The sequence below is a fragment of the Oncorhynchus mykiss genome, chromosome 27 (assembly GCF_013265735.2).
Source record: "Oncorhynchus mykiss isolate Arlee chromosome 27, USDA_OmykA_1.1, whole genome shotgun sequence".
In the NCBI taxonomy this organism is placed as follows: Eukaryota; Metazoa; Chordata; class Actinopteri; order Salmoniformes; family Salmonidae; genus Oncorhynchus; species Oncorhynchus mykiss.
In genome coordinates, this window is record NC_048591.1 from 32564843 (window position 1) to 32592195 (window position 27353).

Sequence of the window (27353 nt, forward strand, 5' to 3'; positions counted from 1 at the left end):
GACCACCTGGTAGATGTAGTCTCTTATGGTCAATCTTCCAATTATATGCCTACAAATACGTCACAATGCTGCAGACACCTTGGGGAAAACGTGGAAAACGTAAGCTGACTCCTAGCTCCTCCACAGCTATATAAGGAGTCATTGGCATGCAGGGCTTTCAAAAAATGGGGCACTTCCTGGTTTCGCCTGTAACATCAGTTCTGTGGCACTCACAGACAATATCTTTGCAGTTTTGGAAACGTCAGAGTGTTTTCTTTCCAAAGCTGTCAATCATATGCATAGTCGAGCATCTTTTCGTGACAAAATATATTGTTTCAAACGGGAACATTTTTCATCCAAAAATTAAAAGAGTGCCCCCTATATTGAAGAAGTTAAGTTGCTTATGTTCACATTTTTATAAAAGTCAGCAAAAAGTGTCTCTTGATTTTCCATAAGCAGCTTCTTTTTTTATTATTTTTGTGCCTAATAAGTTTTTACATCCAGAGACTACTGTATTGTAATTACCTGTGAACAGCAGGAAGGGGCTTCAAATGCCTCTGCATTTGAGTGGGGTCAGCTGTGAGACTCTCCTGCCAGTGTTGGGCTCAAGGGATTTGACACCTCTCACTTTAATGCTAATTGAAGTTGTATCTGTTCTGTACTAGAAAGCTAGTAGCCTTAACTTAGCATTCAGTCCTTATAAAGTGAAATATATCATCTTGGCTTTAAAAATAGCTTCAGACTAAACATTATTCATTCATTTCCAGGTTGGATGGTGTTTTCAGGGTTATGTTGTTTGTTTGCCAGAGCATTTGCTATACATCTTGAGAAATAAGAATATTTTCCGGGTAATTTTGTCCAAAATCAGGTTGTAGGTTTGGAGTTTTGATTTGGAGTGAAGGTTATGTTGTGGAGGCTAGTATCCTGTATATGTCCTTGCCGAAAAATCCAAGTTTATCTAACTCTAAATCGATCTCTCTCTCTCTCTCTCTCTCTCTCTCTCTCTCTCTCTCTCTATCCCACCCTCCCCCATCTCTTTCTCTCTCTGTCTGGCCGTGGCAGAAGCTACTATAGGTGGTGCCACCAAATCACCAAATATATTATTTCTTCAACATGCCCACAGCCACCACATCACCACATATATCATCTCTTCAACATGCCCAAAGCCACCACATCACCACATATATCATCTCTTCAACATGCCCACAGCCACCAAATCACCAAATATATTATTTCTTCAACATGCCCAAAGCCACCACATCACCACATATATCATCTCTTCAACATGCCCAAAGCCACCAAATCACCAAATATATTATTTCTTCAACATGCCCAAAGCCACCACATCACCACATATATCATCTCTTCAACATGCCCACAGCCACTGCATCACAAAAAATAGTATCTCTTCAACATGCCCAGAGCCACTACATCACCAAATATATTATCTCTTTAACATGCCCACAGCCACTACATCACCAAATATATCATCTCTTCAACATGCCCACAGCCACTACATCACCAAATATATCATCTCTTCAACATGCCCACAGCCACTACATCACCAAATATATTATCTCTTCAACATGCCCACAGCCACCACATCACCACATATACAGTATCATCTCTTCAACATGCCCACAGCCACCACATCAACAAATATATTATCTCTTCAACATGCCCACAGCCACTACATCACCAAATATATTATCTCTTCAACATGCCCACAGCCACTGCATCACAAAAAATATTATCTCTTCAACATGCCCACAGCCACTACATCACCAAAAATATTATCTCTTCAACATGCCCACAGCCACTACATCACCAAATATATTATCTCTTCAACATGCCCACAGCCACTACATCATCAAAAATATTATCTCTTCAACATGCCCACAGCCACTACATCACCAAAAATATTATATCTTCAACATGCCCACAGCCACTGCATCACCAAGTAGATTATCTCTTCAACATGCCCACAGCCACCACATCACCAAATAGATTATCTCTTCAACATGCCCACAGCCACTACATCACCAAATATATTATCTCTTCAACATGCCCACAGCCACTACATCACCAAAAATATTATCTCTTCAACATGCCCACAGCCACCACATCACCACATATACAGTATCATCTCTTCAACATGCCCACAGCCACCACATCACCAAATATATTATCTCTTCAATATGCCCACAGCCACCACATCACCACATATACAGTATCATCTCTTCAACATGCCCACAGCCACCACATATACAGTATCATCTCTTCAACATGCCCACAGCCACTACATCACCAAATATATTATCTCTTCAACATGCCCACAGCCACCACATCACCAAAAATATTATCTCTTCAACATGCCCACAGCCACTACATCACCAAATATATTATCTCTTCAACATGCCCACAGCCACACACCTAGTGGGCAAAATTGGCTGACGTCATTTGTGACATCATGGTCATGTTGTGTACTGAATTGAAATCTTTCTGTATGACAGCCTCAAAACAATTTGTACAGACACCGGCACACGTTCACTGCACATTTCTACATATGGGACCTTTTTGGTGTGACTGAGAGAGAGCCTGAATAGTAACCTGCAATCTAAACTGGCTCACTCTCTGTCCACTCATAGTCTTCCTCTGTGAATGCTCAAACACAATTCCTTCATGGTCTTAGTTAGTGTCACCGTTCTCAGTCACTGCTCAAATATATACAAACCTGCCTTCTACTCAGGGTCTTGGCCTCTAGCGACTGACAACTGGAGAGAGTCAGAGGGCAGAACTGAGAGAAAATGAGAATGAGGTGGAGGGAAAGTGGAGGAGGGAGGAGAAGGAAGGAGGGATGGATGGATGAGGGGAACAGTGGGAATATATCAGGGAGCCCTATATGGAAGTGCCACTCAAGCAGAAATTATCACTCTTCATCTGGACAGCCAGGGAGAGACAGGACAGGAGATGAGGGATGTGACCGAGATGGAGAGAGAGGGGGAGGGTGGGAGAGGGGGGGGCATAAAAAGTGGGAGAGAGAGAGGAAGGAAAGGAGAAAAAGAGAGATGAACAAAGGGTACAGCAACCTCTCATTCTCCTCCTCCTCAATCTCTCTCTCGATCATCGATTTGAGTTGAAACATAAATGCTGTGCTCATGGAATGGCATGCTTTGAGCACTACTGAGAAGTGATATTTACATGGGGAAAATGAATGCCATATGCTGCATTTGCTATAGGCCTATTGTTTATCTTTTTGTTGGTGACACTTTGATATTTTGATAATATGCAGCTGTTTAAAGGGCATATCCACAGATGAAACATTAACAAAAAGCTCTGCATCTGTTTTGGTAAAAAGCTGAGGGATGGGCCTGGGGAAATGTAACCACTCTCAGATTAATAGACAGAGCTATGGATGCAAGGACTGACCATCCATGATATCAAAATGATTGTTTTAACCATGTGATGATTCGATACCGTGTTTGTTTACAAAAACAAGCGTATATTTTGTGTTCTCATGGAGTGTGACAGTTGAACTAAGCTCATGAGGCATTTATAAGTTATATTCTTCAACAATGAATGGATATATATACTACCGTTCAATTTTTTTATGTATTTATTTATTTCACCTTTATTTAACCATGTAGGCCAGTTGAGAACAAGTTCTCATTTACAACTGCAACCTGGCCAAGATAAAGCAAAGGAGTGTGACAAAAACAACAGAGTTACACATGGGATAAACAAACATGCAGTCAATAACACAATAGAAAATCTGTATACAGTGTGTGCAAATGAAGTAAGGAGGTAAGGCAATAAATAGGCCATAGTGGCGAAGTAATTACAATTTAGCAATTAACACTGGAGTGATATATGTGCAGATGAGGATGTGCAAGTAGAAATATTGGTGTGCAAAAGAGCAGAAGAACAAAAACAAATATGGGGATGAGGTAGGTAGTTGGTTGGATGGGCTATTTACAGATGGGCTGTGTACAGCTGCAGCAATCGGTAAGCTGCTCTGACAGCTGACGCTTAAAGTTAGTGAGGGAGATATAAGTCTCCAACTTCAGTGATTTTTGCAATTCGTTCCAGTCATTAGCAGCAGAGAACTGGAAGGAAATGCGGCCAAAGGAGGTGTTGGCTTTGGGTACGACCAGTGAAATATACCTGCTGGAGCGCATGCTATGGGTGGGTGTTGCTATGGTGATCAGTGAGCTGAGATAAGCCAGAGCTTTACCAAGCAAAGACTTACAGATGTCATTTAGAAATGTCCTTGTTTTTGAGAGAAAAGCACATTTTCTGTCCAGTAAAATAACATCAAATTGATCAGAAATACAGTGGGAACATTGTTAATGTTGTAAATGACTATTGTAGCTGGAAACGGTTGATTTTTAATGGAATATTTACGTAGGTGTACAGAGGCCCATTATTAGCAACCATCACTCCTGTGTTCCAATGGCACGTTGTGTTAGCTAATCCAAGTTTGTCATTTTAAAAGGCTAATCAGCATCAGCATTTGTGGGTTCGATTACAGGCTCAAAATGGCCAGAAACAAATGACTTTCTTCTGAAACTCGTCAGTCTATTCTTGTTCGGAGAAATGAAGGCTATTCCATGTGAGAAATTGCCAAGAAACTGAAGATCTTGTACAACGCTGTGTACTACTCCCTTCACAGAACAGCGCAACCTGGCTCTAACCCGAATAAAAAGAGGAGTGGGAGGCCCCGGTGCACAACTGAGCAAGAGGACAAGTACATTAGAGTGTTCTCAACTGGCAGCTTCATTAAATGGTACCCGCAAATCACGAGTCTCAACATCAACAGTGAAGAGGTGACTCTGGGATGCTGGCCTTCTAGGCAGAGTTGCAAAGAAAAAGACATATCTCAGACTGGCCAATAAAAAGAAAAGATTAAGATGGACAAAATAACACAGACACTGGACAGAGGAACTCGGCCTAGAAGGCCAGCATCCTGGAGTTGTCTCTTCACTGTTGACATTGAGACTGGTGTTTTTTGGGGTACTGGGTGGTTGTTTCGGGTAATGAAGCTGCCACTAGAGGACTTGTGAGGTGTCTGTATCTCAAACTAGACACTCTAATGTACTTGTCTTTTCTTTCAAAAACAAAGACGTTTCTAAGTGACCTCAATCTTTTGAACGTTAGTGTATATATCATTTATAAATCCCAAAATGGATGAAGCAACTACAGATGGCCCCTTTAAGTCTATAAAAAGTGTACGAGTTTGAATATGTGTCCATTCGGCCTATGGATTTATTTTTTATCAGCATTAATTGTATTGAAAAAAGTACCACTTTTATTCCATAGGCTGGGATCCGCACTATGCAGCTGTTTCAAGAGCTCATTTTTCACTGGCTGTCCACTGGTTTCAAAAACAATGATTGATAGGCAGCTTAAACTTTTTTTTTATTCAACCATTATTGGGTTCAAATGCACATTGATATTTTTTTAAATTGAAACTTTATTTAACTAGGCACGTCAGTTAAGAACAAATTCTTATTTACAATGACGGCCTACAGTACATCGCCAAAGCCGGACGATGCTGGGACAAATGTGCGCCGCCCTATGGGACTCCCAATCACGGCCAGTTGTAATACAGCTTGGATTCGAACCAGGGTGTCTGTAGTGACACCTCAAGCACTGAGTACCTTAAACCGCTTGTGCCACTTGGGAGCCATCCACAACAACCACAATCGTAAGGCACAAATAGCTAAATGAGAGAGCAGCAGTGTGATTCACATCAATGCGCTATGTAGATATCAATAATAAGTGATATCCATATCGCCGTAGACTACACCATTGCTGTCATCTTCACCTCCAAGCGTTTATTCAAATTAGATCATCTTTGGATGCTGACAGCAGTCACACCATTGGAAGACATCGCTTGGACTGTAGCCTACAAAAGCCTGTTCCTGCTCTTTTCCCGCGATCCATCAAACACATTCGGTGTTTCATCATAGTGGTCTCTAACTTGTGGTCAGATTCGCTCACGTTGAACAAATTTAAATTTGAGCCTTTTTTCAATGCTGATTTGAATGTCATTGAGAAAACTGAGAAATGTCAAAGATTTTTTTGCAAACATTCTTTCTGAATTTAAAAGTAATCCTCAAAGTAATCAACTAGTTTTTCAAAAGTATATGTAATCTGATTACAATATTATTGCTGGTAATGTAACGGATTACAGTTACCATTTTTTGTAATCCCTTACATGGAACGGATTACATATAATCCGTTACTCCCCAACCCTGGCTGTTAATGGATCCTCGCTGTACAGCCGCGACTGAAGCTGGTAAACAGATAGACAGGTGAATGGAATTACTGGCAGAGCTGTTTCAAATCAAATCACATTTTATTGGTCACATACACATGATTAGCAGATGTTATTGTGGTTTCGACAGTGCAGCAATATCTAACAAGTAATCTAACAATTCCACAACAACTACCTAATACACACAAATCTAAGTAAAGGAATGGAATATGAATATATACATATAAATATATGGATGAGCAATGACCGAGCGGCATAGGCAAGATGCATTAGATGGTATAAAATACAGTTTATACATATGAGAGTAATGCAAGATATGTAACATTATTAAAGTGGCATTATTAAAGTGACTAGTCTGTATGTAGGCAGCAGCCTCACTGTGTTAGTGATGGCTGTTTAACAGTCTGATGGCCTTGAGATAGTCTCTCGGTCCCTGCTTTGATGCACTTGTACTGACCTCGCCTTCTGGATGGTAGCGGGATGAACAGGCAGTGGCTTGGGTGGTTGTTGTCCTTGATGACCTTTTTGGCCTTCCTGTGACATCTGTAGGTGTCCTGGAGGGCAGGTAGTTTGCCCCCGGTGATGCGTTATGCTGACCACACCACCATCTGGAGAGCCCTGCACTTATGGACGGTGCAGTTGCCGGTGTGAGGAAGAGGAACTGTCAGATGTCTTTGTTACTTGTCAGGATGGGTGTCGGACGTTAAAGAGCACATCCGGTACAACTAATGAGATGCCAATTTGATAAATGCAGGTATAATAGGAGCAGAGTAGGTTTCTGCCCAACGTTTGTACTGCCATGTCTTCTCTGAAGTGTGTCTGTACAGTCGGAGTGTGAGGAACTCACTTTAGAGTGCTCAACAGACAACAGTCAAAACAGGGCTCGTGATGGAGAGTAGAGAAAGGGTGAGGCTGTGACGCTAGCTAGAGCAGCGGACTGGGGTGGAGAATGAATGACCTATGGCTCTCACCATTCATCAATGTGTAATATGCAGCTATATATATCTTGATACTCAGCTCTGTCTTGGAGAGAAATGTTATTATTTATCCCCCAGACTGGTGTCTTCAATCAGAAGTCAGGCACACAAGATCACTTTACAGACACAGCGCACTGAGCAGGGATCATGATCATTTAGCACTTTGATCCAAAGTGAATCCTCAGTTTTGACCAGGGTTCCCCGAATGCCGGTCCGCGGGGGATTTTATTTCTCCCCCCAGGTTTTCTGAGCAAATAAATCAACTTTTTAAAATGTTTATTGTTGGAACGTAAAAGACTATAATAAACATTACTCTCACAGATGTTCCAAAATAATAAAAACATTACAAATGTCATGTTATGTATATATACAGTGTTGTAACGATGTGCAAATGGTTAAAGTACAAAAGCTCTCGCTTTCTCTTACTCTCCAATTCAATTGATGTAGTGTTTCAGGTTTCAGATCGTCCACCAGCACTGTGATGTAAAACAAATGTGGGTGTGTGTGGCAACGAGTACTACATTTTGCATAGTAGTCAGCATCCTCATCACCCTGACGTTCATCACCCTGACGCTCATCACCCTGATGTAATTGCAGTCAGACGTGGCTAGCTTTTAAAAGTAGATGTCTTTATACGCCCTTAATGGTTGTGTCTCATTTAGTGCTTCCTCAATACATGGGTTATGCAGGGGATTAGAGAGACGGAATAAATAGCATTAACAGCACCAGAGATGAGATTATAGCTCATCAAGATTCCAGGGCTATGTGGAATCACCTTCTGATGTGTTCATACTAGGATGCTATGCGGTGTAGCTTTTACCACAGGAGGTTGGTTGTACCTTAATTTGGGAGGACGGGCTCGTCGTAATGGCTGGCGCGGAATAGGTGGAATGGTATCAAATACATCAGGCACATCTACTCCATTCCGGACATTATTATGAGCCATCCTCCCCTCAGCAGCTTTTACCCACGCTATTCCCTAGATAGTGCACTACTTTTACAAGGGTCCATAGGGCTTGGGTCATAAGTAGGCCACTATATAGGGAATAAGAGGCCAGATGTAGCCCAACACTTGTTCTATCCCTAAAAATGCTCTGTTCCCCCTGTCTGTTTGTGTGGAGGAGCACATTAGCATGTCCACAACACCCCCTTCCATCAATTATACACCAATTAAAGAGCTCCAAGGGTGTAATTGGCTCATTAGCTAATTGGAAATGTATGAATGGAGGACCTTTTTCAAATGGCCAAACGAGCACTAATGGCATATTTCGAATGCAAAAACCTTTTCTCTCCTCTCTCTTTTTTCTCCAACCCTCATTCTGTTTTTTCTTTCCCTCTCATTATCCTCAGGCCCTATTTATGTTTTTTTTTTTACCCCCATACATTTTTTGGGTGACTTTTACTTGAGTCATTTTCTATTAAGGTATCTTTACTTTTACTCAAGTATGACAATTTAGTACTTTTTCCACCACTGGTTATTTTCTTAGTTACGGCAGAATGGTGCGATCCATTTGTTCTGTTCATCTTGTTATCTCTTTACCTACTTATGGTTTCTGTTGTTTAGCAGCACATTGGCTTGTCGATTGTCTCCGCACCGTTTAGAAAGAGAGAGCAGAGCTGGTACAAGAATGAGACACCTCTAACATCACTTATACCCCTCAATGCAAAGTGATACCTGATGGAGGCTCTTTCTTTTTCTAGACTAGCTTTATTTCCCCCTTGCTGTTCTTGTATTTCTTAACTTGCCCTGACATCGTCTGCCTCAGTGTATGTCTGCCAAACCAGCCTTAGTTTTATTCTACAGAACCAGCCGTGGCTTTTGTTCCCCCTCAGTGTTAGTATCTGGACAAATGGTGTTGTCTCCTCCCCTCCAACCTGTAATTATAAACCAACCAGGTGTAGCTATTGTAGCTGAGGCACCCTGCAGGACGACGAGGTTCACTCACCCTCAGCCTCTCGTTCTAGATCCTTTATTTACCCCGATTAACCTAGCTGTTGTTAGCGCTGACCACAACACACCCCATCCGGCCACCAGTGCTGTGCTACCCACTCTCTGCTCTCTCCAGACTGACCCCAACACAGCCCATCCTGCCACCCACTTCACACTCTCTCCTCTACCCTCCGGCTTTCTCCAGCTAAGCTGTGATGATCGTGATGAGTAAGAGCTGGCCCGGGGTCAGGGTTGTATAACGGGGTCACAGTTAGGGCTCTAGTAAATCTGTATCGCTAACTCACAGGAAGCTACGAGATAAAACTGGGAACAGCTGTTTGTCTAATGAGGAAAGAAGGGATAAATGCATTCAGCACGCGATTAAATCATTCATCGTTCAGAACATAGGCTTTCTTTCACAGTTCCTTATTCATATTTACTGGGAACAAGAGCAGAATGTGATACGGAATTTGAATATAAATATAGGAAGCTATGAATGACTCAACAAACATTTTTACATAACAACAGAGAAAATAGAAAAAGTACAAGATATTTCCTGAAAATCTTAACAATTTGGGATTAGCACAAAAAGCTCAACCGAGATTGCCTTCGGTAGGTCAGTTCTTATCTCTGTAGTGGTTGTTTCTTTCCATAGCTAGGTCCATCTTGGGGAATTATACACAGGCGTGTAGTGCTAAGCCTGGTAAGACCTTGAGGCTCTGCACTGCTCTATGGACTTACTTATTGATGTAAGCAATTACAAAACTGTGTTCTAAATGTGGTAAATAAAATAGACATGCTTTTTATTTTACATGAGTGTAGGGGTTAATGTTTAGGTTAAGGTCTGACACTGTAGTTCAGACTGTCGGTTTATCTGTCTGTCTGTCTGTCTGTCTGTCTGTCTGTCTGTCTGTCTGTCTGTCTGTCTGTCTCTCTCACTCTCTATCTCTTTCTCTATCTCTTTCAATTCAATTAAATTCAAGGGGCTTTATTGGCATGGGAAACATATGTTTACATTGCCAAATCAAGTGAAATAGATAGTAAACAAAAGTGAAATAAACAATAAAAATGAACAGTAAACATTACATGTCCTATCATGTCTATATACAGTGCTGTAACGATGTGCAAATAGTTAAACTACAAAAGGGAAAATAAATAAATATGGGTTGTATTTCCAATGGTGTTTGTTATTCACTGGTTGCCCTTTTCTTGTGGCAACAGGTCACAAATCTTGCTGCTGTGATGGCACAATGTGTTATTTTACCCAATATAGATATGGGAGTTTATCAAAATTGGATTTGTTTTTTAATTCTTTGTGGGTCTGTTCTCTCTCTCTCTCTCTCTCTCTCTCTCTCTCTCTCTCTCTCTCTGATTGCATCCATTGTGTGGCTATGTCTGTGTGTAGTTATCAACATAGTTAGTATACGAGTTAGTATACTACTAGTTAGTATACTACCACATTGTGGTAGTTATAATGATGAAACACTCTGAAGTGTCAATAAATACTAAATGTATGTAAATCAGAAATGGCACCTGTCATAACTGTCCTGTAAGAATCAGGTTACAGTAGATAGTTAGTTCTACAGAGATATTGCTCCCTCCTGCAATCCGGGAGGTATAGAGGGATTGATGTTTTTTTTTCTGTGGTGAGCCAGGTTACTGAGTTAATTGTTACATGATTAAATTAATCAAGTAATAATAAACATAGTTTCTTTTTCGATAAATAGCATGTCATCACATTAACGATAACAACGTCACGACACACCCTATTCCCTATATAGTGAACCCATCAGGCTCTGATCAAAAGTAGGGCACTATATACATTCTTAGAAAAAAGGGTTCCAAAAGGGTTCTTCAAACAGTTATCCTATGGCGACAGCCAAAGAACCTTTCTAGGTTCTAGATAGTGCCAATTTTCTAAGAATGTACTCAATAGGGTTCCAGACACACCCTGGGGGTTTCTCCAGGCAGGGTACGGTGGATGGTAAACCTTTAGGTTGGAGGTGAAGGGTTAAAGTTCAGTTGCCTGATGATGCCATTAGAGAAGATGCGTAAGGTGATACCGAATCAAACTTATCACACCACTGGGCTGCAAGGGAAAAGATTAACCATGACCCAGAGGTCATCATCTAGCAGTGTGTGTGTGTGTGTGTGTGTGTGTGTGTGTGTGTGCGTGTGTGTGAGAGAGTGATTAAACTAGAAATACAGTTAAATTGTTTGATGTAAAATGTGGCCTGATTCAGGAAACTAGGCGTGTGTCGCACGTCTCCACTTCAAAATGTTTTTTTTTTGTTGCAGAAATGCCATCTTGAACATGTGAACTTTCATGCGCCTTAATAACAAACTTGTTTGCCATCTGTAAATACAAATAAAATTGTTAAATTACGAGCCTTGTTGGTTAAGCCACAGAAAAAGTGAGCAACCTTCCCACTAGCCATGATTGGCTGAGATAATGAGTGGGCTGGACATGCCGAGGGAGGAGTTCAGAAGCGTCTGCCATAGAAGCTTGTCAGTCTGTGTTTGTAATCCTGTCGAACGCTGCATGTAAAAAATATATATATTGTGTAGTGGAGCTGCATAAGTGTTGCTCCACTTTCTGGAGGAGCACATTTTGAGTATGATAGCTACAGGAAACACCTGTCTTCGGATTACATCTTCAAACTAAGGGCAACCGTGGCATGGCATTCCTGACAGGGAAACACACCCATGCACGAGGATGTATAGTGGCTTGCGAATGTATTCACCCACCTTGGAATTTTTCCTATTTTGTTGCCTTACAACCTGGAATTAAAATAGATTTTTGGGGGGTTTGTATCATTTGATTTACACAACATGCCTACCACTTTGAAGATGCAAAATATTTTTTATTGTGAAACAAACAAGAAATAAGACAAAAAAAAGAAAACTTGAGCTGCATACTGTAACTATTCACCCCCCAAAAGTCAATACTTTGTAGAGCCACCTTTTGCAGCAATTACAGCTGCAAGTCTCTTGGGGTATGTCTCTATAAGCTTTGCACATCTAGCCACTGGGATTTTTGCCCATTCTTCAAGGCAAAACTGCTCCAGCTCCTTCAAGTTGGATGGGTTCCGCTGGTGTATCTTTAAGTTATACCACAGATTCTCAATTGGATTGAGGTCTGGGCTGCCACCTCCATGCATCACTGTGGGGATGGTGTTCTCGGGGTGATGGGAGGTGTTGGGTTTGCGCCAGACATAGCGTTTTCCTTGATGGCCAAAAAGCTAAATTTTAGTCTAATATGACCAGAGGACCTTCTTCCATATGTTTGGGGAGTTCTCACGTGCCTTTTGCCAACACCAAACGTGTTTGCTTATTTCTTTCTTCATGCAATGGCTTTTTTCTGGACACTCTTCTGTAAAGCCCAGCTCTGTGGAGTGTACGGCTTAAAGTGGTCCAATGGACAGATACTCCAATCTCCTCTGTGGAGCTTTGCAGTTCCTTCAGGGTTATCTTTGGTCTCTTTGTTGCCTCTCTGATCAATGACCTCCTTGCCTAGTCTGTGAGTTTTGGTGGACGGCCCTCTTTTTGCAGGTTTGTTGTTGTTAATGTAATTTCATAATTCCAATATGTTTTCATTAATTGAATTAACTTAGTCTATTCTATGAGAATTTGTAAGATTCTTATTTGCATAAAATAGACAGAGACCAGTCTAATCAAAATGAGATAATATTATTTATTCTCGGAGCGTGCTCCCATGAAACCACGAACAAAAGTTTATATACAAAATATGATGTCATAGGTTATTTATTCTAATTCCTCCTATCGACAAGGACAGAACAGGTTCAATAGTTTATTCCAACCCACTAGCTCACTCACTGCAGATACACACTTATCTAGATTAACTTCTGGAATCTTCACCTTCATCCATCACTATTTAGAAGACAGTTCCAGATAATGGAAAACCCAGAAAACACTCTCTGCCTTAGCTAAACATCCCGGAGCTAAGTTGAGTTGGTTCAACCATAGGTTAACGATCCTTTCTGCTTACTTAAAACCCACAGTTCCAGTCTTCTCCAACCTAGCTGGAATGGTATTTATTTTATTTAATTACCCCCTGTTTCATGCTCTACAATCCCTTCCTTATGAATTAATATTATTAATCAGATATAATAAAACAGAGTATAAGTTTCATTAGTTATAGTTCTATTTAAAATGTAGATATTGTTTAGTCATTATTCATAAAATTCCTAACAGTTGTGGTGCCATGTTCTTTCCATTTTTTAATAATGTATTTAATTGTGCTCCGTGGGATATTCAAAGTTTCGGATATTGATGGCAATTTTCTGATAAAGATGACAATTCTCCACGTGACTATAGGGCTGACAAGAGTGGCGTTGACCTCACGGCAGGCACAGGATGGACTCTGGTTGACACTCAGAGCTCCTGCTGGGTAGAGATGATCAGGCACAGTTTTGGCCAGCCAAGGAACCTGCCATGCCAGTGGAGGGGAGTGGGATGGAGGCTGCTGCAGGGTGGCTGTTGGGACTGTCCTGTCCTGTCTTGCATGGGCATTGCCCAACATCAAATGAAGGAGAGATGGATAAGGAAAAAAGTATAGGAATGGACACCACTATGGCCACCTTTTCTCCATTAAATACCACTAGGCCAGCCTAGGGGACACTGAGAAAGAAAAGTGGTGAATTGCTTGGCAGGCAGTTAGGACTGACCTTGGCCTTGTCTGACCGTAAGAGTGATGGATGAGGAAGGTTAGTGTGTGAACAGGCTCTTCTATGGCCATCTTTTCCAAGTGAAAATCCTAGGAGAATTGGAAACTGTAGCGGGGGCAAGTAGGGTGCTAGATTAGTTTGGTCTGGCCTTGCCTAACCACAAAACAAGGTCTGATGAATGACAGAATCAGCTCCTGTACATCGATAAAAGGATATCGATTGCCACTCCCCTTAAAAATGTATAGATGAGTTACAATACGTGCCAGAGATACTGGAGACTGCTTTGGAGGATTTAGCAGAGCAGTTGGGATGCGTATCTTGTCAAAAGTTTGGACAAACCTACACATTGAAGGGTTTTTCTTTATTTTTACTATTTTATACATTGTAGAATAATAGTGAAGACATCAAAACTATGAAATAACACATATGGAATCATGTAGTAACCTAAAAACTGTTAAACAGACAGAGAGAGAGACAGATTCATCATAGCGCTTGATGGTTTTTGTGACTGCACTTGAAGAAACTTTCAAAATTCTTGACAATTTCAGGATTGACTGACCCTCATGTCTTAAAGTAATGATGGACTGTTGTTTCTCTTTTCTTATTTGAGCTGTTCTTGCCATAATATGGACTTGGTCTTTTACCAAATATCTTCTGTATACCAACCCTACCTTGTCACAACACAACTGATTGGCTCAAATGCATTAAGAAGGAAAGAAATTCCACAAGGCACACCTGTTAATTGAAACACACTCCAGGTGACTGACTACCTCATGAAGCTGGTTGAGAGAATGCCAAGAGTGTGCAAAGCTGTAATCAAGGCAAAAGGTGGCTACTTTGAAGAATGTCAAATATAAAAAGTTTCTTCAAGTGCAGTCGCAAAAACCATCAAGTGCTCTGATGAAACTGGCTCTCTCTCTTTCTCTCTCTCTCTGTCTGTCTCTTTCTCTGATTGTATCCATTTGTAGGTAGGTGTTCTAAAACGTTTGACCTGTAGTGTATATAGAGAGACTTATAAAGTAAAGAGTGTGAGAGGCAGAAAAGTGCCAGAGGGACCACAGTGCCAATGTGGTTGGGGAATGCCAAAGGGGGTGGTAGGAGGAAATTGCATTGGCAGAGAAGGGTATATTAGATTATGTTAAATCAATAACAAAGCACAGTTTTCCTCATCGGTTAATGCACATTTTGAATTAACATTGCATTCTAAGTGGGTTATGCCAACTGAGACAACAAATGTGTTTGTGTGTGCCTAGCAACTGGATTGTGTAATTGCTGTTTGATGGAACACTCCAAAGACACGCTTGTGTTTGTGCGTGTGTTTGTGCGTGTGTGTCTGTCTTTCTCCCAGAGGAAAAGTTCTCAGATCGCGCATAGCCTTGGCCCCGTTTGTGCTAGCGTGGAGAGGGAAATTAAAAAAGGCCTACAGCAGCCCTCTTCTCTCTCTCTCTCTCTCTCTCTCTCTCTCTCTCTCTGTCTCTCTCTCTCTCTCTGTCTCTCTCTCTTCTCTCTCTGTCTCTCTCTCTCTCTCTGTCTCTCTCTCTTCTCTCTCTGTCTCTCTTCTCTCTCCCTCTCTCTTCTCTCTCTGTCTCTTCTCTTCTCTCTCCCTCTCTCTTCTCTCTCTCTCTCTCTCTGTCTCTATCCCTCTGTCTCTCTCTCTTATCTCTCTGTCTCTCTCTGTCTCTCTCTCTCTCTCAGTATTCAACTGGATAATCTCTTATATTCCCTCGCTCCCGCCCCAGGTCTGAAGCTTTACTCTCCAAAGAGTCTGTTGGTGGGTTTTTACATCTCCCTATCTCCAGTAGACTGTATTGGTGCCAAGTACTGTAACTACCCAGTAAACATGCCCACATTGGCATCAGGGGGCTGTCACCCGCATTTGAGTTTTAGTGAGATCCATCTGGGAGTGGTGGCATTGTGGGGGGCTACAAATAGATACCGTATTTATGTAAAGAGAGCTACTGTATGAGATGTTCAAATTGAAACATATCTTATTTTTTTAAAGTTATGTTCCTAACATGTTTGATAAGATTAGTATAGATTTTCTCAGGAACCCCGCATGGGGGTCTGACCCCAAGTTTGGGAACCACTGTACTAACCTCTCTTTCTGCTTGCTCTCTCGCTCTCTCTCGCTCTCTCGCTCTGCTTCTCCTGCATGGATTGCAGCCTGCCTCACCACTGAGCGCCACATCACTGTCTCTCTCAGTAACCTACTCTATGCAAAGCAAAGTTATTATGAGAACTTAGTAGCCTATCTTTTACAGATGTGATTAGAACTCAGTCAGATCATGAATATAAGCATTCTGAGCTTTGATCAATGCTGGGAGCAATACTTAGATGTTGACCCATAATTGATTTTTCTAATTGTGTACGTACAGTTGAAGTCAGAAGTCATTAAAACTAGTTTTTCAACCACTCCACAAATGTATTGTTAACAAACTATAGTTTTGGCAAGTCGGTTAGTACTTGTGCATGACACAAGTAATTTTTCCAACAATTGCTTACAGACAGATTATTTCATTTATAATTCACTGTATCACAATTCCAGTGGCATCAGCAGTTTACATACACTAAGTTGACTATGCCTTCAAACAGCTTGGAAAATTCCAGAAAATGATGTCATGGCTTTAGAAGTATCTGATAGGCTAATTGACATAATTTGAGTCAATTGGTGGTGTACCTGTGGATGTATTTTAAGGCCTACCTTCCAACTCACTGCCTTTTTGCTTGACATCATGGGAAAATCAAAAGAAATCAGCCAAGACCTCAGAAGAAAAATTGTAGACCTCCACAAGTCTGCTTCATCCTTGGGAGTGATTTTCCAAACACCTAAAGGTATCAGGTTCATCTGTACAAACAATAGTACACAAGTATAAATAGCATGGGACCACGCAGCCGTCATACCGCTCAGGAAGGAGACACGTTCTGTCTCCTAGAGATGAAGGTACTTTGGTGTAAAAAGTGCAAATCAGTCCCAGAAAAACAGCAAAGGACCTTGGGAATATACTGGAGGAACCAGGTACAAAAGTATCTATATCCACAGTAAAACGAGTCCTATATCGACATAACCTGAAAGGCCGCTCAGCAAGGAAGAAGTCACTGCCTACGGTTTGCACATGGGGACAAAGCACATACTTTTTGTTGAAATGTCCTCTGGTCTGATGAAACAAAAATAGAACTGTTTGGCCATAATGACCATCGCAATGTTTGGAGGAAAAAGGGGGAGGCTTGCAAGCCGAAGAACACCATCCCAACCGTGAAGCACGGGGGTGGCAGCATCATATTGTGGGGGTGCTTTGCTGCAGGAGGGACTGGTGCACTTCACAAAATAGATGGCATCATGAGGGTGGATAATTGTGTGGATGTATTGAAGCAACATCTCAAGACATCAGTCAGGAAGTTAAAGCTTGGTCGCAAATGGGTCTTCGAAATGGACAATGACCCCAAGAATACTTCCAAAGTTGTGGCAAAATGGCTTAAGGACAACAAAGTCAAGGTATTAGAGTGGCCATCACAAAGCCCTGACCTCAACCCTATGGAAAATCTGTGGCCAGAACTGAAAAAGTGTGTGCGAGCAAGGAGGCCTACAAACCTGGCTCAGTTACACCAGCTCTGTCAGGAGGAATGAGCCAAAATTCACCCAATTTATTGTGGGAAGGTTGTGGAAGGCTACCCAAAACGTTTGATCCAAGTTAAACAATTTCAAGGCAATGCTACCAAATACTACTTGAGTGTATGTAAACTTCTGACCCACTGGGAATGTGATGAAAGAAATAAAAGCTGAAATAAGTAATTCTCTCTACTTTTATTTTGACATTTCACATTCTTAAAGTAAAGTGGTGATCCTAACTGTCCTAAGACAGGGAATTTTTACTAAGATTAAATGTCAGGAAAACTGAAAAACATAGTTTAAATGCATTTGGCTAAGGTGTATGTAAACTTCCGACTTCAACTGTATATATATATATATATATAAAATAACCAAGGTCCGGACCTCATTGTCCTCATATTTAGTTACGGCCATGACCGACATGATGTGGGCCCAGGGCTAAAATAATGTCCTCATGTAGGCTGACCACATTGGGCTCATCGGCTTCACATTGGCCCTATTTGTACCCAATGTGAGCTCATGGTATTATCCACATGTGTTTCGCCCACCATGTGCCAATTTGCCCATACGTCCATAGCTCTGTCTATGTGGTGACATTTTTCGGAACTGCACATTGCCTCTTCAAGGTATGTTGTTTAGCACCTATTATAACTTCACAACTGTTGTTCTAATAGGTGTAGAAAGTATAGCGATAGATATGAGGAAGTAGAAATGTCAGAGAGTGATATCGAGATGGGGAAAAGGACAAGCATAGGGGAATAGTGAACAGAGTAAAGATGGAAGCACAGTGGAAAAGTCGGAAGGAGAGAAATGTCTTTGAAGTGGCAGGCAATTTTTGGAAATATTTTTTTCATGAAGCATAGGCCTCTTTCCCTTCCTTCCGTAGCCATTGGACCGGAGCAGCAATATCATTCATTTTAATACCTGGAATATTAACTGGAGGAGACAGTAATGGGTCATTCCACGGTAACGAAATTGCACTGAGACTCAGATTTTTTTGCATCTAAAATGTATGCCAAACAAAAAACGATTGATTTAAAATTTTAACAAACCATACAAATCCATGCTCAAGGAATATTTTTAACAATTTACACTGAAAATGTTACCAAAACAAGTTTACTGTAAAAACTGTGCAGATGTTTGGTAACAGAATTTAGGTAAAATCTCCCTCAGTTTTTTATGTGACCATGTCTAAACACTCTGTATCAAAGATGTCTGTAGAAGAATGAGGTGTCAGCTATGACATGAATCCTTGACTTTGAAAAAACATATTTTGGTTATTGAACTACAGTAAGTGAAGGGGAATTATACCTGGTAATGGAATTGCGGTAACAGAATTTCGTCATTGGTCCCTAAGCTGTACTATACAGAAATGCATAATTATGGATATAAATGTCATTCTCTTCATAGTGATGTATCCTGAATAGGTAAACAAAGGTAGGAATATCCAATATCCTCCTCTGCATATTTTGGGTATTATTCTTCACACTGGCTATTATTTTTATGAGCTCAGCCCCCAAACAAGACCAAATCTGAACCAATCATAAACGTCTATGTTTCACAAGTTTGGACATCAAAGTATAGCACAGTAGAGCTCAGTAGTGTACAGTAGTGTACAGTACGGCACGGCACAGTAGAGTTGAGTTGAGTTCAGTACAGTAGAGTTCAGAACAGTACAGTACAGTAGAGTAGAGTTCAATGGAGTACAGTACAGTACTGTACAGTAGAGTAGAGTTCAGTGGAGTACTGTTGAGTAGAGTAAATTTCAGTATAATACAGTACATTGTAGAGGGAGAATGGCTGGTCTGAGGTAAGGCCTTGCATCGGAACAATTTAGACTGACGATTATGAATATTAGTACGCAGGCTAAGGTGGAAATTAACAGCCATTCAAAATGAGGAGCGAATCTAGGAGAATGAAAAGTACATAGTGCATGCTAATATGCTAACCCTAACCAGCTACTCCCCCGTGTCCACTGCACAGTACACATACTTTATTTTGTCTTGGCAAAGTGGGAGTGACTTGACACAATGATTGTTTTCACAAGGCAATTAGGAGCCGTGTACCTTTTCTCATTCAATTAGCTTGGTGACGAGCGATCGAGTGAGTCAGCTCTGAGACCCCATGGCTTAGCTTAGCATCCTGCGTGCTAACAACACAACAGATCTGTCTGAGAAATCGTGCTCATATCACTCTAGTTTATATATTCTTCTACTAAAGATACATCCTCTTTCTATTCTCTCTACGCCGTCTCTAAGTCCCTTAATATTCCATACTTGTCCTCAAGTCAATCTCGACTTCCTAGTCATTACCGAGCAGAAATCTCCTTTAATCTTGGTTGACCCGTGTGGTGGGAATAGTGCAGTATAACACAGGAAATTAGACCCAGGGAAAAGGTAATGAGATGTGATTCAATGAGCAAATGTATTTGAATGATAGCAGGTGTTTGTTTTTCGGTGGATAGTTGTGTCTGTTTGATTGATATGCAAGGTAGGATGATAGCAGGTGTGTGTTTCTAGTTGGGTGGTTGTGTCTGTTTGATTGATATGCACGGTAGGATGATAGCAGGTGTGTGTTTCTAGTTGGGTGGTTGTGTCTGTGTGATTGATATGCACGGTAGGATGATAGCAGGTGTGTGTTTCTAGTTGGGTGGTTGTCTGTTTGATTGATATGCACGGTAGGATGATAGCAGGTGTGTGTTTCTAGTTGGGTGGTTGTGTCTGTGTGATTGATATGCAAGGTAGGATGATAGCAGGTGTGTGTTTCTAGTTGGGTGGTTGTGTCTGTGTGATTGATATGCACGGTAGGATGATAGCAGGTGTGTGTTTCTAGTTGGGTGGTTGTCTGTGTGATTGATATGCAAGGTAGGATGATAGCAGGTGTGTGTTTCTAGTTGGGTGGTTGTGTCTGTTTGATTGATATGCAAGGTAGGATGATAGCAGGTGTGTGTTTCTAGTTGGATGGTTGTGTCTGTGTGATTGATATGCAAGGTAGGATGATAGCAGGTATGTGTTTCTAGTTGGGTGGTTGTGTCTGTTTGATTGATATGCAAGGTAGGATGATAGCAGGTGTGTGTTTCTAGTTGGGTGGTTGTGTCTGTTTGATTGATATGCAAGGTAGGATGATAGCAGGTGTGTGTTTCTAGTTGGGTGGTTGTGTCTGTGTGATTGATATGCAAGGTAGGATGATAGCAGGTGTGTGTTTCTAGTTGGGTGGTTGTCTGTTTGATTGATATGCAAGGTAGGATGATAGCAGGTGTGTGTTTCTAGTTGGATGGTTGTCTGTTTGATTGATATGCAAGGTAGGATGATAGCAGGTGTGTGTTTCTAGTTGGGTGGTTGTGTCTGTTTGATTGATATGCAAGGTAGGATGATAGCAGGTGTGTGTTTCTAGTTGGGTGGTTGTGTCTGTTTGATTGATATGCAAGGTAGGATGATAGCAGGTGTGTGTTTCTAGTTGGGTGGTTGTGTCTGTTTGATTGATATGCAAGGTAGGATGATAGCAGGTGTTTGTTTTTCGGTGGATAGTTGTGTCTGTTTGATTGATATGCAAGGTAGGATGATAGCAGGTGTGTGTTTCTAGTTGGGTGGTTGTGTCTGTTTGATTGATATGCAAGGTAGGATGATAGCAGGTGTGTGTTTCTAGTTGGGTGGTTGTGTCTGTTTGATTGATATGCAAGGTAGGATGATAGCAGGTGTGTGTTTCTAGTTGGGTGGTTGTGTCTGTTTGATTGATATGCAAGGTAGGATGATAGCAGGTGTGTGTTTCTAGTTGGATGGTTGTCTGTTTGATTGATATGCAAGGTAGGATGATAGCAGGTGTGTGTTTCTAGTTGGATGGTTGTGTCTGTTTGATTGATATGCAAGGTAGGATGATAGCAGGTGTGTGTTTCTAGTTGGGTGGTTGTGTCTGTTTGATTGATATGCAAGGTAGGATGATAGCAGGTGTGTGTTTCTAGTTGGGTGGTTGTGTCTGTTTGATTGATATGCAAGGTAGGATGATAGCAGGTGTGTGTTTCTAGTTGGGTGGTTGTGTCTGTTTGATTGATATGCAAGGTAGGATGATAGCAGGTGTGTGTTTCTAGTTGGGTGGTTGTCTGTTTGATTGATATGCAAGGTAGGATGATAGCAGGTGTGTGTTTCTAGTTGGATGGTTGTCTGTTTGATTGATATGCAAGGTAGGATGATAGCAGGTGTGTGTTTCTAGTTGGGTGGTTGTGTCTGTTTGATTGATATGCAAGGTAGGATGATAGCAGGTGTGTGTTTCTAGTTGGGGGTTGTGTCTGTTTGATTGATATGCAAGGTAGGATGATAGCAGGTGTGTGTTTCTAGTTGGGTGGTTGTGTCTGTTTGATTGATATGCAAGGTAGGATGATAGCAGGTGTGTGTTTCTAGTTGGGTGGTTGTGTCTGTGTGATTGATATGCAAGGTAGGATGATAGCAGGTGTGTGTTTCTAGTTGGATGGTTGTCTGTGTGATTGATATGCAAGGTAGGATGATAGCAGGTGTGTGTTTCTAGTTGGGTGGTTGTCTGTTTGATTGATATGCAAGGTAGGATGATAGCAGGTGTGTGTTTCTAGTTGGGTGGTTGTCTGTTTGATTGATATGCAAGGTAGGATGATAGCAGGTGTGTGTTTCTAGTTGGGTGGTTGTCTGTTTGATTGATATGCAAGGTAGGATGATAGCAGGTGTGTGTTTCTAGTTGGGTGGTTGTCTGTTTGATTGATATGCAAGGTAGGATGATAGCAGGTGTGTGTTTCTAGTTGGGTGGTTGTCTGTTTGATTGATATGCAAGGTAGGATAATAGCAGGTGTGTGTTTCTAGTTGGATGGTTGTGTCTGTGTGATTGATATGCAAGGTAGGATGATAGCAGGTGTGTGTTTCTAGTTGGGTGGTTGTCTGTGTGATTGATATGCAAGGTAGGATGATAGCAGGTGTGTGTTTCTAGTTGGGTGGTTGTGTCTGTTTGATTGATATGCAAGGTAGGATGATAGCAGGTGTGTGTTTCTAGTTGGGTGGTTGTGTCTGTTTGATTGATATGCAAGGTAGGATGATAGCAGGTGTGTGTTTCTAGTTGGGTGGTTGTGACTGTTTGATTGATATGCAAGGTAGGATGATAGCAGGTGTGTGTTTCTAGTTGGATGGTTGTCTGTTTGATTGATATGCAAGGTAGGATGATAGCAGGTGTGTGTTTCTAGTTGGGTGGTTGTGTCTGTTTGATTGATATGCAAGGTAGGATGATAGCAGGTGTGTGTTTCTAGTTGGATGGTTGTCTGTTTGATTGATATGCAAGGTAGGATGATAGCAGGTGTGTGTTTCTAGTTGGGTGGTTGTGTCTGTTTGATTGATATGCAAGGTAGGATGATAGCAGGTGTGTGTTTCTAGTTGGTTGGTTGTGTCTGTTTGATTGATATGCAAGGTAGGATGATAGCAGGTGTGTGTTTCTAGTTGGGTGGTTGTCTGTGTGATTGATATGCAATGAAGTATAAATAGCACACAGTATGCATTTTAAGTATGCAGATGAAATAAGTAGTAGGTAAATCAGATGTTGGTCACGGCCCTTGACTTCCAGCCTGATCGTGAAGTGGCAGAGGATGCCATGTACTGTATATGTATGGAGGCTGCTGAGGGGAGGACGGCTCATAATAATGGCTGGAACGGCGCTAATGGAATGGTATCAAACAAATGGAAACCACATGTTATATGTATTTGCTACCATTCCACTTATTCCTCTCCAGCCATTGCCACAAGCCCGTCCTCCCCAACTAACCCACAGTGTACTACATACTATTTATAATGTACTGTTTAGTAAAAACGAATGCAGTAAGCAAAAAATATCATCATACTAGGTTCATCCTACTGAGAATGGGTCATCTAATGCACTATTGCGTTGATTCCAGCCATGCGTTCATTTTGGTACAGCGCATCGCCTCAGCTGTTGTCAGACACACGTGGGTCTCGAAAGACGATTCTCTTCCTTAATTGTATGCAGTGAATTCTAATAGATCAAAAGCTTAAATTAATATGACATCCTGTCATTTAAAGCATACAACATTTCTAAATTTCACATACTATAAAACAAATTTTTTTCACATACCCAAAATGTCTACTATTTAGAACACAAATACAGGTATTGTGACACGGCCAAGCACTTTTTAACTCAAATGCAATTTTAAGCACTAACCCTAACCTTTACCTTCACACTAACCCTAGCTTAATGTGCACACCCCGGTTCAACCCTAACCTCAAACCTAACCCTAGCCACAATCCTAACCCTTACCCTTTCCCTTGATAAAGGACCAATAAGCTAATGTGTTGTGGTCTCTCTCCTCTGTAGGGAACGTGTTTGTGGTGAGCCTGGCCTTTGCTGACCTCGTGGTGGCCTTTTACCCCTACCCATTGGTGCTCTACGCCATCTTCCATGACGGCTGGTCGCTGGGAGAGACACAGTGCAAAGTGACTAAGACCTGTTTGTCTGTGTGCCTGCCTGCCTGCCTGCCTGCCTGCCTGCCTGCCTGCCTGTCTGTCTGTCTGTGTGCCTGCCTGCCTGCCTGCCTGCCTGCCTGCCTGCCTGTCTGTCTGTCTGTCTGTCTCTCTGCCTTTCTAGCCCTGTTTATACCTGGTTCTAACATGTTATTTATCTTGATCTTGACCACATTCTGATTGTGCCCACATTTTTATACTGGTGTAGATGATTATAATACAGATTGTCATTTGACTATGATTAGATCTTCCTGACCACCTCGGGAGGTAGTCAGGCACTCATTGTGTCTGGATATCTTACAAATATAGACGTAGCTGGACAATGAAACCATTTAACTCATAATAATCCTGCCTTCTGAAATCATTTACAGGTGGCACCATTGACTTATGGCATCCATATGGCTTAAAATAAATCAATATTATTTTGAAAGAATAGCTGTCAAATAATTTGCATACAGGGAGGGACGAGTAAATATGGTCACAATGCGGAGACATATTTCTGAAAATGTGGGCAAATTCAGAATGTGGACAAGATCACGACAAAGGCTGAATGTTAGAACCAAGTATAAACAGGGCTTCTGTTTTTCGCTCTCTCTTTCTAGGTCAGTGGTTTCCTGATGGGCCTGAGCGTCATTGGCTCCATCTTCAACATCACCGGCATCGCCATCAACCGCTACTGTTACATCTGCCACAGCTTTTCCTACGACAGGCTGTACAGCTACCGCAATACCCTCTTACTGGTGGGGCTCATCTGGCTTCTCACCATCCTGGCCATCATACCAAACTTCTTCGTAGGGTCGCTCCAGTACGACCCCAGGGTGTATTCGTGTACCTTTGCCCAGGCCGTCAGTACATCGTACACCATCACCGTGGTGGTGATTCATTTCTTTGTGCCCATAGCCGTGGTTACCTTCTGCTACCTGAGGATCTGGATCCTGGTCATCCAGGTGAGGAGGAAGGTGAAGTCAGAGGTGAAGCCCCGCCTCAAACCCAGCGACATGCGCAACTTCATCACCATGTTCGTGGTGTTCGTGCTCTTTGCCATCTGCTGGGCGCCGCTCAACTTCATCGGTCTGGCCGTGGCCATCGACCCAGAGACGGTGGCGCCACGGATCCCCGAGTGGCTGTTCGTGGTCAGCTACTTCATGGCGTACTTCAACAGTTGCCTTAACGCCATCATCTACGGCCTGCTCAACCAGAACTTCCGTAAGGAATACAAACGGATTATCATGTCCATGTGGATGCCTGGTCTGTTCTTCCAGGAGGCGTCACAGGGGGGTACAGAGGGTATGAGGAGCAAGCCCTCGCCCAGACTGGGACTCAACAACAACGATCACGTCAAGGGAGAGGCTTTGTGACGCTGACTCCAAGGTTCTTCTCTCCTCCACTCCTCTCCTACACTCCTCCCCTATGGTGTTGTTGGACTTGTTTCTTTTTTCTTCTCTCTCTCTCTCTCTCTCTCTCTCTCTCTCTCTCTTTTCAGTCATGGAGTCCCATTTCTCTCCTGTATCTCACTGACTGCACAGTTGTGCTGTTACCGAAGCCTCAAAGAACAGTCAGAATGGTGCGTATTAAAGAGAAAGACACACACAATGGTGTTGACTGATGCTAACTGACTGTGTTATTCACAATTCGAAGAGTGCCATTCATGAAGCATATATGTTCTAACTTATTATGTATCATGTCCTTAAGTATACACCTCAGGCTGCCTGCCTCCTCTCTGCTGCTGTAGCATTATGCATTTCAAAGTTTAAGCCCCAAAAGTATTATTGCATTTTTTTTTACCCCATTACGCCCATGACATTTTTGTATAAGACAGGGTATTTAAAGACACATTTGTTATCTTCACAGTTTCCTCTGTAAAAGTATTTATCACACAGTTTATTTTCTATATCGATATATCTATATCATTGTGACAATCATTATGGCCAGCGTACATTAGCGTAGAAAACAATTTGTAAAAACCCTATTGGTTGTAAATAACAAATAAGTGAGGGAGCATGCCAACGGTAGGAGCTCACAAGGTCCTACTACTAACTAGGCAATTGGATTGTCAAACGGTGCCTGATTTTATGCTCATGATCTCAAACAGGAGATTTACCAAAAACAACCCCTTTACAATTTAACCCAGTTAGTATGGGTTAACTCGTTAGGGTTGGAGTCAGCATATAGCGTTAGGCTTAGAGTTACACAAGGATATAAGACTGAATAGACAACTACATTAGATACATCAGCAGATTTGGTCATTTCTGTTGAGTCAGGAATGGGGTGCTGTGATGCCCCTCGACGGAGTGTCCTGGAAAAACCCTCGCTGGTACATTATAAGCACAATAAAGCTGTTTTATCTCGGACGACATTGTACTTATGCAGTTTACAGGTTTCAACTGTACTCTTAGTAATGCATGAAGACATGTGACCTATTCTATGCATTTTACACTTCATGTCATTACCTTAAAACACTACAGCAAACCAACTTAGTCAATACGATATGTGAATAAGGACAATACTGTTTTTATGAAGAAGTTCATCTTAGTACAAATCAAGTGAATTAATTCAGGCCGTAATGACGCTGAATACCGTTGTTGTGATACTGTGTTCCGTGATGATGGAGAATGTGCATGATACACTTTGATGCTTTGTGTATTGTTTTGGTTGTTTGTTTTTTATTTTAGTTTTGCTTTGAAGAAACTAGGGTCTCTATTCAATCCGTATCGCGGAAGTTCAGCGTTACAGCGTGATTGAAATTTAAAAGCAATGTTCCCGCGTTAGCAGAGACTGCATTCACTGTACACACTGCATATGTTAGTTCAATTGGAAATGACCTTCATATTTCTATTGATGATCTTGTGAAAACTGCTGCTGAAGCTATCGATGATGTTGACAAAGATTATATGATGATGATGATGATGATGGTAAGAGGAAGATCATTCTTAATTGGCATGTATGCATGTGGATGCACAGGGAGAAGGAGCGCAGTGGTCAAGCTATAAGATTTTTTATTTTTTCATTAAGAGAAATACATTGTATTTATTGCTGTGATTTACGTATAAAACTGATGAAGAATATGCTTTTGAAGGGTTGTCAATGTAAAAGTTTAGATGTTAATAAAAACCTTTACTTTTAATAACTTTTCTCAGTTATTATTACTGCTTTTCAGACACATTGATAACAGTGTAAATAATAACTGAGATGGCTAAGACAATTCATTTAGAGGATGCAGATGCACTTTTGGAAATGGCTGGGTTTGTAAAATACACTTACATGTTTTTCTGTGCAGTGATGTGAAAACTACAGCTGCTGGTGAGAAGTCTCTCTCTCTCTTCCTCTCGCTCTCTTTCTCCTTGCTCTCTCTTTCTCACTCTGTTCTTTAAGCACTGTTTTTCATTCTTTTTTTTCAATCCCCTCACACC

The 27353-nt window shown here is 41.5% G+C and overlaps 1 protein-coding gene across 1 annotated transcript in view; it reads left to right on the forward strand.

Moving 5' to 3' along the window:
- Positions 1-27060, forward strand: part of LOC110507985 (melatonin receptor type 1B-B-like) — a 63330-nt gene extending 36270 nt beyond the window's left edge. The window contains exons 2-3 of the mRNA XM_021588412.2: positions 23798-23916; positions 24546-27060. Of these exons, the coding sequence (XP_021444087.2) occupies positions 23798-23916; positions 24546-25301 (875 nt within the window). The 3' untranslated portion in view covers positions 25302-27060. The remainder of the gene's footprint in view (positions 1-23797; positions 23917-24545) is intronic.
- Positions 27061-27353: the final 293 nt, after the last annotated feature.